This window comes from Enhydra lutris, unplaced genomic scaffold, assembly GCF_002288905.1.
Source record: "Enhydra lutris kenyoni isolate GAN:26980312 unplaced genomic scaffold, ASM228890v2 scaffoldscaffold90, whole genome shotgun sequence".
NCBI classification, from domain to species: domain Eukaryota; kingdom Metazoa; phylum Chordata; class Mammalia; order Carnivora; family Mustelidae; genus Enhydra; species Enhydra lutris.
The window spans coordinates 6,149,181-6,163,585 of record NW_019154174.1 but is presented as its reverse complement, the minus strand read 5'-3'; the positions used below and the strand labels follow the sequence as shown (position 1 = coordinate 6,163,585).

General features: G+C 46.5%; 1 protein-coding gene across 2 annotated transcripts in view; it reads right to left on the bottom strand.

Annotated features, from left to right (window-relative positions):
* LOC111162167 (Snf2 related CREBBP activator protein) overlaps positions 1 to 14,405 on the bottom strand; it is a 32,345-nt gene that overhangs the window by 6,699 nt on the left and 11,241 nt on the right. For both annotated transcript variants that reach the window (XM_022526363.1, XM_022526364.1), the window contains exons 16-27: positions 14,150 to 14,342; positions 12,600 to 12,736; positions 12,324 to 12,510; positions 10,482 to 10,651; positions 9,831 to 10,096; positions 9,337 to 9,624; positions 8,673 to 8,837; positions 8,209 to 8,394; positions 7,724 to 7,990; positions 5,871 to 7,375; positions 2,091 to 2,356; positions 1,752 to 1,954 (exon numbers count right to left, since the gene is read on the bottom strand). In XM_022526363.1, the coding sequence (XP_022382071.1) occupies positions 1,752 to 1,954; positions 2,091 to 2,356; positions 5,871 to 7,375; positions 7,724 to 7,990; positions 8,209 to 8,394; positions 8,673 to 8,837; positions 9,337 to 9,624; positions 9,831 to 10,096; positions 10,482 to 10,651; positions 12,324 to 12,510; positions 12,600 to 12,736; positions 14,150 to 14,342 (3,833 nt within the window). The remainder of the gene's footprint in view (positions 1 to 1,751; positions 1,955 to 2,090; positions 2,357 to 5,870; positions 7,376 to 7,723; positions 7,991 to 8,208; positions 8,395 to 8,672; positions 8,838 to 9,336; positions 9,625 to 9,830; positions 10,097 to 10,481; positions 10,652 to 12,323; positions 12,511 to 12,599; positions 12,737 to 14,149; positions 14,343 to 14,405) is intronic.

The window sequence follows — 14,405 nt, the reverse complement described above, 5'->3', positions numbered from 1 at the left end:
TATTCAACTTTATTTTCTTCTTTTATGGGATCCCCCTCTTCAGTCTGCTCCTGTCTAGGATCTACCTTCTATGTCTAACTGGGGGTGGGATAACATATAGACCCTCAGGGGAAAAAAGGAAACCCTCAATGGTATATGAACAGGAAGGAAATCTTTAAGGAGCTACTCTGAGTTATGCCAGCTGAAACACACAACAGATTCACAGGACAGACATCAACAACATCCACTGGATGTTACGACTTACATACAAGGACTGAAGATCCCTAAGATCATAACCATTAAGAGAGGATCCTATGAGGTTATCTAATTCAACCTCCCATCAAACACATAAATACCTTCTATAATGTTTCTGATGAATCAGTTTAAATGCTTTTAACAAAGACTTCAATTTGTCTACTTACTCTCAATGGCTTCAAATGTTACAAAATTGTTTTTTTACTAAAATATTTCTTGAACATACATTAATAAAAATTTTGCTGTCTTACATTCTAAGGCCATTTACAAAATCTCCAAACATGTTACTGAAGAAACATCTCTGCTGGGTTGTTGCAGAAACAATTCGCTACTGTCCAATAGATACTCTTGCATAATAGAACCTGATTTACACTGTAGACACCCTGGCAGAGATCCTTTGATCCAGGGATGATAAGCCCAATCCAACCCCAAAAGATAAATCATGACTGGTCTAGAAAAGCCATAGTTGGGGCGCTTGAGTGGCTCAGTCGGTTAAGCCTCTGCCTTTGGCTCAGGTCATGATCCCAGGGTCCTGGGATCGAGCCCCACATCTAGCTCCTTGTTCAGCGGGGAGCCTGCTTCCCCCCCCTCCCTGCTTGCCTCTCTGCCTACTTGTGATCTCTCTCTGTCAAATAAATAAATAAAATCTTTAAAAAACAAAAATAAAAATAAAAAAGCCATAGTTCCTCTTTGCCATTTCCCTTTGTCAGAGATTATTCTAGGGATGGGCATATGGCCCAAATTAAAGCAGTGAGCTATGAAGCATCGTCAATGAGAACTTTCTTCCCACCCCCCAAAAAGAGAAACTTGCTGAGAATATTTTATCTCAGGCCCTGTTTCCTGCTCAGAGCACGGCTGCACTCCCTGGAGTTGTGGCAGCCATGGTAGAACCATCAATAAATAAACATGAGAACAAGAAGATAAAAGCTAAGGATGGGAGAAAGACAGAAGGTCCTGGGTCCACGAAAACATCAGTAAACTGAATCAGTCATATACCACTATTCTCAGAATTTCTCATTAAGGAAACAATAAATGCTCTTGCGGTTCAAGCCACTATTCAGTTTTCCAATACCTGCAGCCAAATGCATTCTAACCAAAAAACGATTCTAACCAGAGACAGGAAGATCCTTGTGTTTTCCTAAAACACAACTTACTATTTACTGTGCAGTCTTGTACCACCTTGCACCCTTCCCCATGAATCTGAAAACTCTCTGCTGTGCTATCTTATTTGCCACCGTATCCTAAGTGTAAAATACAACAGATACTCATAAAATAATTACCAAATGCATGAGTTAACACACATTTTCAACTTTCAGCGAAGTCAAATCCATGAATGCCAAGAATCCATCATAAGGTCTACATTTCTCCATCCTGCCTATAAGCATAGCCTGAAAAACTGGCTGATGTTTAATGAAATTCACAAAAATCAAGCTACAGCATCCCTTTGATATTGTCTTTGCCTACTCACAGAGGGTGGGGGAAAAGGTCTAGGGATCCTTACTGACCAATGAACTTACCACAGTCATACTGGATGAGCCTCAAGTCAGGGAACTGGGTGCGCATGTTACACACAATACGGTGCAAAGGACGAGCCCGTGGCCAGAGCTCACAGGCCAATTGCTCTTGGAAGGCTGCCTGACGTGGGGCCAGCCAAGGAGGTGGGTGGCAGGCATGCAGGGAAGGGGGAGGTGCCTCCACAGGAGGCATGACAAAGATGAACCTGTGAAGGAAGAAGGCAAGCAGTATAAAAGATGGAACTCTGAAAGGCCCCAAAAGTGCACCTTCACCAGCCCTAACCACTATATCCACTCAGAGGCCCCAAGACCCGGTTCCCATTAGCACTTAGCCCTGCCAACCTCTCAATGATTTCTGACAGCTGGTCTAGTCGTTGCTGGGGAAACAGTACAGCCTGGCGGGCAGCCTCGGTATAAGTCCAAAAGGTGGGGTGGCTGGGGCCAGGAGAACGAGGGCCGATGGGGCTGGCAACAGGTTGGGGCAGGGTACAGAAATCCAGGACTTCAGTCCCATACACAGGTGCCAGGGCCCCATGAGCCTCACTAAGTTGGAAAATCCGTTCCAGGCGTTCAGACCGCTGCCGCTTCCGCTTTTCCTCCAGAGAGTCCTGGGGATGAGAGGAAAACACACACACACACACACACACACACACACACAAAAAGTGATCAGTGTCCTCATAGAAAACCTGACCATTCATCCCAGAATTAAACATAACCTATGGAAACCACAGGATTCAAAACTACATTATGCTTTTAATGTTTTTTTCCAAGCTGTCAATTATGAGTTACTCTTTTCATAATGTTATATGAAATAACTTCTCTGCAAAAAACCCCTGATCTTCCTTTATATGCTACCAAACAGAATGCCTGAATATTCAAAACTAAGATCTGTATATTTAATAAGCTTATAAAATGGATGATTTCTGGAAATTTTCTTAAATAACACTTAAACTCCACACCGTTCAAGTTAATTTGGCTTTTAGAAGTGGATCCGAAACAATTATTGAAAACCTTCCTCCAATCACTGACCAGGACAGAGTGGCTAATCAAATCCATGGGAGGTTTCTGCCAAGGGTCTTACTAGAATGGGGTAGAATTGGGAAAAGCTAATCAGACATCTGGGTTTCATCACCCTAGGAAAGAAAAGGGGAGGGCCCTGGCAGACAGGAAATTTGTAGGACTTTGACCCAGTCCTTTCCCATCACTAGCACTTCAAGTTTGACAGGCTAAAAACTACCTCTTTTTTTGCAGCACTCACCACATTGGTAGTTTTACATCTGTATGAGTCTTTGACTAATGTCGTCTATCCACAAAACTGCAACCATAACACAAACTGTATCTTACCTTGCTCACTATAATTACCCACTATCTAGCTCAGTTATCTGGCACCAAGCAGGCTCTCAATAAACAGCTGCTATGAGAATGAACAAATGAAGATGAACCCTAGGAGATGATCCTGAAAAAAAGCAATGTCCCAAATCTCCCTTCCTGTCTGCTCCCTTAAACTTGAGGCTCTTGGGGATCAAAGTGAAAAAGGAAAGCATCCTAGCAGAGCAGGTTACTCTCAAAAGTAGCAGCAAAGGAGGAAATATCTGCATATCATGTATCTGAAAAGGTATTCGTATCCAGAATGTATCTTTCAAATCAGTAAAATAACCCAATTAAAAAGGGTAGGCGTGCCTGGCTGGCTCTGTTGGTAGAGCACAGTTTTGAAGAGATTTTATTTATTTATTTCTGAGAAAGAGAGAGAGAGAGAGAGAGAGAGAGCGAGCACTCGCGCGCATGCGCGCAAACACAGGCAGAGGCAGAGAGAGAAGCAGGCTCCCTGGGGAGCAAGAAGCCCGATGCAGGACTTGATCCCAGGACCCTGGGATCATGACCTGAGCAGAAGGCAGTGGCTTAACTGACTGAGCCACCCGGGTTTCCCTAGAGCATGGTTTTGATCTTGATCTCAGAGTTGCGAATTCAAGCCCCACACTGGGCATAGAATTTACTTAGAAAAAATAATAATAAAAATAAATTTAAAAAAATTAAAAACACAAAGGATCTAAGTATCTAACATTTCTTCAAAGAATATACACAAATGACAAACCACCAAAAAGATGCTCAACATGACTGGCCATTAGGAAAACAAATCAAAACCACAAGATACCACTTCACACCCACTAGCATAGCTATAATCATAAAGACATAACAGCAAGTGTTGGCAAAGATGTGGAGAACCTTGCCTTCTGTGCTGCCTGTGGGAATGTAAAGTGGTATCAATGGTTATCGCCACTTTGGACAACAGTTTGGTAACTCCTCAGTTAAACATAGTTACTATCCGACTCAGTAATTCTGCTCCTAGGCATACATCCAATATAACTGAAAACATATGAAGACAAAAAAAATTACAAGTGACCTTCAGGACAGCATTATTCATAAGAGCCAAAAAGTAGAAATATTCCAAATGTGTCCATCTACTGCTGAATAGATATATAAAATGTACTGCCGCACAATGGAATGTTATTCAACAATAAAAAAAACAAAATGCCAACATATGCTACAACGTGGATGAAACTCAAAGACATTACGCTAAATGAACAAAGCCAGTCACAAAAGACCATATGCCATGACTCCATGGCAAAATCTAAAGAAACAGAAAAATTAGTGCTTGTCTAAAGTTAGAAGAGATGGAAGGGTTGGAAGATGATGGCTAAGGGTGTGGGGTTTCTTTTCAGGACCATGAAAATGTTTTCAAGTCGACAGCAGTGATGGTTGCAACCTATGTGAATATACTAAAAGCCACTCTTTACATGGGTAAACTTTGCGGTATGTGATCTTTATGATAAACTGCTTAAACAAAAAAAGTGTTTAGAAAAAAAAGTGTTGAGAAGCTTCTACAGGGGGTCATTAAGCGTCTGCCTTCAGCTCAGGTCATGATCCCAGGGTCCTGGTAGGACCTGCTTGGTGGGAGGCCTGCTTTCTTCGTCTCCCACTCCCCTTGCTTGTGTTCCCTCTCTTGCTGTGTCTCTGTCAAATAAACAAATAAAATCTTACAAAAAAAAAAGCTTCCACATACTTGCAGAGCAACCAAAATTTAGCACAGACCATGCAGCCGCCACTCTTGGGCTAGGATCTAGCTCTCTTCTCTCTCCTTGCAGCAAGCCAGACCAACCTGGCAGCATTAGAAAAAGACTGAAAGGCGGAGTCAACGGCACTGATGGAGTGGGGGTCTGGGGCTGAGAAAAAAAATAAGAGGCAGCTCTGAATAAGCAGCAGCTCCCTTTATTTTAAAGGGACAGAAAGACACAGAGGACCTGGAACAATTCACTAGATCTTTCTTCCTATTAGTTCTTGAATTATTTACTCTAATTTGAGCTGTAAGTTTAACTTAACCAAAAACATATATGGAACCATACACGTCACAAAAAAAAATGGTTACCACAAAATTCATGGAAGGACAAGAAACATAGCTCCTTTTACACCGTGGAGGTTAAAAAAAAAACAAAAACCAAAACAAACCAACAAACCTACAAGAGATAACCATCAGTCAGAGGCTTGTGATCTTTAGGGAACTGTATTCCATGGTGCCACCCCCTTCCCACAGAAGCTCAAATACTTGACAACTGCGATGGTTTTAGCAACTGAAAAAAGTTTTCCTATCTCTGAGGAATGCCTTTTGCGTGGAAGAGGAGAAAGCAATGGAGTCAACACATCTGAGTTCTCACAAGTTGTGCCACATTTATAACATCACTTAGTGAGCTAGTTTTTCCATCTGTAAAATGAGGCCATCAGATGCTAACACTGACTCAAGAATAAGCAAGTACCAAAAAGACCAACAGTAACAAGGCAGCCTTGAATGTATCAGTAATTCTTCATAGTTTTAAAAAGCACATTAGGTCCTCAATTTCTCCTCTGAGAAAAGCGGAATACAGATTATCATTCCCATTACACAGAAAAAAGGAAAGGGCCAGGAAAGAGAAGGGACTTGGCCAACTGCACACTCTAAGTATCAGGTCCACAAAACTAGGCTGTGTAATCTACCAGGATAAAATATAACATCATTGTTCCATTCACTCTACCAGAACTCCAAAGAAACCCCAAGTTCTTGTTCCCTCTCTCTGAGGGAGTAAAACTTACCAGATAGAAAGGGGAACGAGGTGGTGGTGGGGGCTGGCGTCGAGGCCGGGGACCACTGAACGAGGTAGCAGTGGAGGGAGGGCTGGGGGGACCAGGGCGCAATGTCAGTGTCTCAGGCTCATCCTTGGAAACAGGCAGCCGGGATACCATGGTGACGGGCAAGGGAGCAGCGCCAGATGCCGAAACCACAAGGGAGGATGTCTGGGAAGCTGGGGCCTGTGTTGAGATTGGGGCCAGCGCCAGAGTCTGGGCTGCAACTGGACCCAAGGTGGACACCGGAACTGGGGCAGGGCTCAAGGTCAATGTTTGCACTGAAGCTGGGGTCAGGAGTGAAGCAGATGACGATACTGGAGCCAAAGTCAGCGTGTGAGCTGGGGCTGGGCCCATTGGAGAAGCTGGAGTCAAAGGGGGTGCTGGAGCCAGAGACAGCGTCTGCGATGGACCCAGTGGTGGTCCTGGCGCCAAAGACAATGTCTGGGCTGGAGCTGGTACTAGGGATGACGCTGGAGTCAATGACAATGTCTGAGCTGAAAAAGGCCCCTGAGGGTTCCCCGTTCCCAAAGAGAGGGTTTGAGATGGAGACGAGCCACCAAGAGTGGATGGTAAAACTGGGGCTAAGGCCAGTGTCTGTGTAGAAGCTGGACTTGGAAGAGGTGATGGAACCGGGGCTGGTACCATGGTCTGAGTTGATGATGGAGCCAACACAGGAGCTGGGGCTGGCACCATTGAAGAAGCTGAAGCTAAAGAGGTTCCTGGAGTAGATGATGAAGCCAGAACTGGAACCGGAGTCTGCGATGGAGCCAGGAGGGGAGCAGGACCTGGCGATGGAGCCAGGACTGGAAGAGGAGCCAGAGAAGGAGCTGGAGGAGCCAGGATTGCTGTCTGTGGAGCCACCATGGGAGCCAGAGAGGTGGCTAGAGCCTGAGATGCAGAAGGTGCTGGAGCCAGAAGGGAAGCCTGAGCTGGAGCTGGATTTGGTGCTGCCGGAAAAGGATTGGCCAGAGCAGAAGCTGGTACCAGGACAGGTGAACATGCTGGGGCCACAGCTGAGTTCAAGCCTGGAACATGTGAAGAGGCTGGAGCCAACAACAGAGGGTGACCAGGTGCCTGAGATGAAGACAGGGATGGAGTTGTGGCCAAACCTAGAGTCAAGGCTGACGCTGATGGGGAAGCCCCAGCTGGTGCCAAAGAGGGAGGTCCAGGAGCCGCTGAGACAACAGGTGCCAGTGTTGGAGTCACATTGGTCAACAGAGCTGGGCCGGAAGCCGAAACAGGCAGGGGGGCTGAGATAGGGATGGTGAGTGGAGCTGACACTGGGGCAGGAGGCGTGGTGGAGACAGAGATGGGAAGTGAAGATGACACTGGAACGGAGACTGTAGAGGACACGGGACTAGCAAGGGGGGAGGAGTTGGGAATTGGCATTGGAGAAGAGGCTGGCCCAGGGAGTGAGGACTGCACAGGGAGAGGAGAAGAGATGGTCAAGGGAGCAGCTCCGGGTGCTGAAGCTGTGGAGACAGAGGATGAGTTAGCCCCAGAATTCTTTTCTTGCTCTATTACCCTGTCCCACCCTTTCCCTTACCCCCCACACTTCATCCCTTTCCCAGAAAACCTTCACTCCCACCCCATGATGTGAAAGATTCAAGGACTTTGACAATTTAACATTTCCTTTCCCTCCCAAGATTCTAAGAAGTATATTCTAAAATAAGGCAAGACCTCAGCAGCCTAGTTCTGGGGCCCACTACAAAGCAAGTCAGTATGCTGATAAATAAGAAACCTATGCGACTAAGAAATCCTCTGGACCACCCTATGTCTATTCCTGGAAAAAACATCTACTCTTAGCCACCTGGACTCACCACTGACTTCGGGCGAAGGACTGTGGACCAGCTTGAGAAGGGGCCTCACCAGAGTGGACGTGGGAATGGGGGCCCGGGCAGTACCCAGAGTAGGCGTGGGTAGCCGGCCAGGGGCTAATGTGGGGCGTGGAGTCAACACAGCTGGAAGCCCAGAACTCGGAGGCCGGGGTGCTGGGGCCAATGGAGGAACAGGAGTCAGTCCATCCCGAGGGGCCTGTCTCACTACAATCTTCACCACGCCTGTATTATTCACCATGGTTGGTGGCACTGCAAGAGGAAGCTACATTGAGGGGAAGGTAGAAAAGAAACAAGAGACCCAAAGGATGGAAATAGTCCAGGGGCACGAGAGGGTAGCAGACAGATATTGGAGATACTGGCAAGGGAAAACAACACTGAGGGAAGGCTGGACAGATAGTAACCCAGGGCATGCCTGAAGGGACCAAGGCCAGCAAGGGCTAAGTAAGTAGGAAGGCCAGGAGCCTCACCCTGGTTAGCAGCAAGCGGAAGGCTGAGGCCAGTGGGGGCAAGGGTGGTGCTGGGGGTCGAAGAAGGCAGCACAGAGACAGGGGTGGGGCCAGGGGTCGGGGCCACGGCCTGGATGAGAGCCACATGGGCAGGCTGGCTGATGAGGTGGTGCTGCCCCCCTGCTGACACCAGGTGCACCACATTCCCTGGGTTAAGGGAAGAGAGAGAGAAAGAGAAGCAGCTATCAGCCGGAGGAGGACAGAGGCAAGGGCAAGAGGAAATGGAAAGAACAGAGAGGGGATAACTTCTCTAGAATGATGTCAACCCTATCTTTTTCAAAAGACCCCCTCCAAACGTTCCCTTTGGCACCACCCACCAAAAGCTAGGGAAAGAAACATTAAGACTGACGTCTGAAAAGAGCAACAAAAACAAAGAGACAAAGAAGAGGAGAAAAAAGGCAGGATAGGGGGTGGGTTTTACCTACTTTGCAGCGGGCGGGGCTGCCCCACAGCAAGCTGGCGCACCTGCGCACCAGTCAGAGTCAGCTTGTTGCCCTGGATCTGGAAGGTGAGAGGTTTGCTCCCCCCTGCGCTAGCCACTGGACGTTGTGCCAGTGAGGCCAATTGCCCGATGCTGACCACTTCACCTGCTGGGAACAAAGAAAGGGCCGAATATACCCAGGGATGACTCGAACACGACTTTGCCCCACGAAGTACAGGTCTCCACTTCCTCCAACCCTCCCCCTCAATTTACCAAATTCCAGTAAACTCAGCCTTTGAGCCTTCAATGTGCTGCTACTTTCAATCCCACTTGTTTGCCTAACAATCTCCTTTATATCTTCTAATGGGCTGCCATCATACTGAGCTAATCACCACCCCCAACTCCATGCTGCCCTTTAACCCCAAATAAACTTTCCACTGCTCGGTTTACCATTATTCACTCATCTCTGGGTCATTTCCCACACTAGCCTGAGAACTCCTTGACAGCTCTTACTTGATTATGAATTTCCAGCATACAGCAAGATACTTCACGTACATTAGCTACCTAGAATTTTACACTTTTATACTCCTGAGCTTTTCTCCAGCCCTGTAGCATGTAAACCTTCTTCTCATCTCAAAGCCTTCACTCACAGACCACTGCGAACTTACAAGGCAGGCGAGCCTGCATATCAGGAGACAAGATGAGGCGCTGCGGTGCAGGAGTAGAAGCTGGTGCTGCCGTGGTGGGAGCAGTAGCCGTGGTGGTAGAGGTGGTGGTGGCAGCAGTGGAAGGGAAAGTGTAGCCTGGTGGCACAGTTAGGGGCTTCAACAGGCTGGAGGAGCCTGGAGGCGGGACAGGGCTTAGGCGAACAGGAGCAGGTGGGGCCGGTTTCAGGGACAGGGTTGGCGTAGGAGGCCGTGAGGTCCCACTAAGGACCCCCAGGGGGGATGGCAACACTGCAGACACAAAGCAAACATCTGTCAGATATACTGACTGGAGCCTTAGCCTGCTCCCAGCAATCTCCACACACACTCCCAAGCCAAAAACCACCACAACTCTGTCTCCAACTTAGCTCCCTCAACACTAATTTCATTACTCCTTCCCCGACCTGAACAATCTGCCTGAGGTAAGCCCCCAGCAGGTTGGCCCCCCTGTAACTCACCCTGGGGCAGAGGCCCACTGTTTGGCTGCAGTGGGGGCAACAGAACAGGGCCAGGAGGCCGGGATGCCGGAATAAGCGGGGGCCCAACAGGTGAGGCCGACACCATCAGCGGTGCTGGCAGCACTGGGGGTGCTGGGCCAGGGGTGGGCTGGGTGGAGAGCTCAGGGCCTGGCGGGGGTCGGACAGGGCCAGGGCCCATGGGGGTCCGTGGGCTGTTCACCAGCACCACTGTACGGCCTTCCTGCTTGGGCACTGGCTGCAGCATCCTATAAAGACAAAATCAAAAGGGTGGGTAGGGAGGGAAGGAGAATAGGAACAGGAAAAGAAAGGAATAAGGAAGATGAAGCAAAAACAAGACAAACATTACAAAAGCAAAGAAGATAAAGACAAAGAACACAAAGGAAAAGAGGGAAAGAAATCCAAGATAACCAAAAAAACACCAAGCAGAAAAAGGGGGCAACGGATCGGTGACAAACACAAGGGCGCCTCCCAGGACTCTCTTCTCTCCCCAACTTCCTCCAGTACTTTCATCCGTCCCATACAAACATTTAGCCTAGCCTCCAACTCTCTCCTTTCCACCCCAATTTCTGCCCCCAGCCAGTGTAGCCACTTTTTCTAGGAACCCATCCCTTTATCCCTCAGCCCTGGTACCTGTTGACCTTCATCTTGACTGGTTTGGGCCGGGGTGGGGGATCAGGAGCAGTGGCCACCTCTAGCAGTACCCGGCGGGAGAGGCGGTGCCGGGGTAGAAATGTGTCAGCTTCATATCTAGAGACACGACCCTCCAGGCCAATAAGATCGAACCGACCCATGTCTATCCGCTGGTAGAAGAAACACAAAAGCATGGTGTCAGATGGACCAATAAGGCAATGATTTCCTGGATATGACACCAACAGCACAGGCAACAAAAGAAAAAAACTGATCATAGGACTGCATCAAAGGATACTACCAACAAAATGAAAAGGTAAGCCATAGAATGGGACAAAAATATTTGCAAATCATGTATCTGATAAGAGGATAATATCCAGAACGTATAAAGACCTCCTACAACTCAACAACAAAGCCACCCAATTAAAAAAATCAGGCAGATATGCCAAATAAACATTTCTCCAAAGGAAATACACAAAGCACAGGAAAAGATGCTCTGCATCACTAAGCATTAGGGAAATGCAAATCAAAATCACAATGAGGTACTGCCACCTCACACCTGTTAAGACGGCTATTATAATAAAACAAAAAAACACCAAGTGCTGGCAATGATGTGGAGAAGTAAGAACCCTTGTGCACCGCTGGTGGCAATGTGAAATGCAGCAGCCACTATGGAAAATACTACAGCAGTTTACCTCAAAAAATTAAAAATCGAACTACTATATGATCTAGCAATTCTGTGTCCCCAAAAGAATTGAGAGCAGGGACTCAAACTGGTATTTGTACACCCATGTTCACTGTAGCATTATCTATAATAGCCAGAAAATGAAAATAACCCAAAGTGTCCACTGATGGGTAAACAGATAAACAAAATGCAGGACATATACGTGTGTAAGCGTGGATGTATACAGACATGTAGACACATGTATGAAACGGCATCACCCACTTAGCAAGGAAATTCTGGCACATGCTACAACAGGGATGAGCCTGGAAGACAATCTGCTAATGAGCCAGTCACAAAAGGACAAATACATATGATCCTATTTATATGAGGACCCAGAAGAGTCAAACTTAGAAAAAGCAGTGGTGGCGGCCAAGGGCTGGGGGAAAGGGGAGCATGAGGAGTTATTATTTCGTGTGCATGGAGTTTCAATTTGGAAAGATGAAAAAAGTTTTGGAGATGCGTGGTGGTGGTGGTCGCACAACATGAATATACTCATGCCACTAAAATACACACTTAAAAGGGGTTAACGTGGTAAACTTTGTGTATTTTACCACAACAAAATCAAAAGTTTGGGGCAGGGGGAGTGTCCAAAAAGAGGGAAGGAACAGGAAAAAACAAAATAGTATTTAAGTATCACTAACATGCCAGGCACTTTCAAAAATATTAACACAGTTTTCACAAACATATTGCAGATAATAGGCCTTTATAATCCCTACTTTCAAGGGCAACCAAACTTAGTGTTAGAGATCAATTAAAAATTAGCTTGCCCGGGGCGCCTGGGTGGCTCAGTGGGTTAAAGCCTCTGCCTTCGGCTCAGGTCATGATCCCAGGGTCCTGGGATCGAGCCCTGCATCGGGCTCTCTGCTCGGCGGGGAGCCTGCTTCCTCCTCTCTCTCTCTGCCTGCCTCTCTGCTTACTTGTAATCTCTCTCTCTGTCAAATAAATAAATAAAATCTTTAAAAAAAAAAAAAAATTAGCTTGCCCTAAGTCACACAGATAGAAAACGATGAAACTAGGGGAAGAGTGCTCAATTTATAAGGGAAGGATGCAATAACTGGACTCTAGCCTAAAAAAAAGGATACAGGGTTGGGCTAGGGCCAATAACTTTGGGAACGACTTACCTGGAGGGGGTGGACATCAGTGGCCCTTAGCACCAGAGAAGCGGTGCTGAAGCAGATTCCTGGGGTGATGAAGGGGGAGGTAACAGGTCGAGGGTCAAACAGGTTTGGATGATTGCAGACTTTTCGCAGCTGCATCAAAATGTTGATGACACTCATGAAATGGCCTGTGGCTAGTGTCTCCTTAGTTCTAGGAGAGAGGAAAAATAAATGGGGCATCCTGACAATCACATCTGTTCCAATATAGGGCCCCAGGGCCTACCCTCTGTCCTCCCTTACGTGGTCTGTGCCATGAAGTCATCATAGAGACAGCGCTGACGCTTGGAGAGCCGGCAGCGGATAACATGCTCGTATTTTTTAGGCATCTGCTTCTCAACATCCACCTTAACCCGGCGCAGCAAAAAAGGCCGCAAAACCTAAAAGCAAATAAGCAGGAGGCTAATAGGAGAACGATGGGCACTGAGCCCCAGCCTAGCCCCTCTAGCTGGTTCTTGGCCTAATGACCAGCAGAACCCTAGCTTAGCCCTTCTGTAAATACTTGTAAAGCCATAAAGTATGCCAGGAATCAATCACACAAAGAGGAGTCAAATGTAAGCTCTCCTCTCAGGACTTTACGGTCTGTTGAAGGAGATCTATATAAAGGTGATAATACCACTCCTTAAGAAATGCTTTAAAAAAAAAAAAAAAAAAAAAAAGAGAGAGAGAGAGAGAGAAAGACACCGAGGGCAGAGTAACTATGCAGAAGGGATGACTTAAATTACATTTCAAAAAGGAACTGTAAATTTATAATATTATGAAAGTAAATCCAGGAAAGAAGCTGAGAACAAAAATTGTGGCAGTGACAGCAGAAAAAACAAAAGGCGAATCTGAAATCCAAAGAGGTAAAATCTGATAGGATAGTCTTTAAATAGACATGGAAGAAACGAAAAATATAAATATAATGAAGAAAAGAGACAGAGCTAAAAAAGATTCTGGTTTCTAGTTTGATTTACCGAAGTGACAGTGTGAACAAAACGGAGTAGAAACAGTAGGCTATAAAATTTGAGATGTTTGGCTTAAATACAGTGTATTCAAGACTCAAATTCAGTAACTCTGAATTAAAGATACCAAGTCAGAAATTTAAATACAGATTGGTTGGGAGAGTAAAAATACAAATCAGAAAGTCTTTAAAGCCTTAAGACATATAAACTGAGACAAAAGAGTTGTCTCACCATAATGCTGAGATGTTACTTAGAAGCTGGACAAAGCAGTAGAGCATCCGACTCTTGATTCTGGCTTGGGTCATGATCTCAGCTTTGTGGGATGGAGCCCCACATCATGCTCTGCACTCACTGTGGAGTCTGCTTGTCCCTCTCCCTCTGCTCCTCCCCCTCCCCTTCTCTAAAATAAATAAAATCTTTAAATTAAAAAAAAAAAAAAAAAAAAGGCTGGAAAAAAAGAGCCAGAAAAAAAAAAAGGAAAAAAAAAAAGAGAGAGAGAGAAGGGGGGAAAAAAAAACCCCACAGAAAAAGAGAAAGAACCCAAAAGTTGAGGAAAGCCTGGTAAGAAGAAATCTAAGCAAGGACCAATCAGCAGTACCATTCTACTGAGAAAATAAAGACAAGTGTCACTAGTTGGGGTGGGGGTGGGGGGCGGGTGGGGGTGGGGACAAGTAAAATGATGACTAAGATGAGGTCACTCAATTTGGCAATGGGTCAGTCACCAGAACACTGCCATCTGACAACTGAGCAAATTCAGCCCAGCATTGATTTCCCTCTCCCTAAAGGTCTTCCAGGTACTACCCTTAGTTTGCCACTCCCAACACCCTGCCAAACTGTTTCAGGCCCTACCTTGTGCAGGCGTTTGACCAGACCTTCATTGTACTCTTGGCTGCCCTCAATCATGCCAGTTAGGGGGTTAGAGAACCATTCTTTAAACTCGCGATGAGACTGGAAGACATGGGGCATCAGAAAGTGCATCAAGGACCACAGCTCCATGAGGCTGTTCTGCAATGGAGTTCCTGTGAGGAGCAGGCGTCTCTGGCTGCAAAGAAACACAGGGAATTGGAAGAAGGATGATCAGCAGGGTCCCAACCTTCTGAGCATC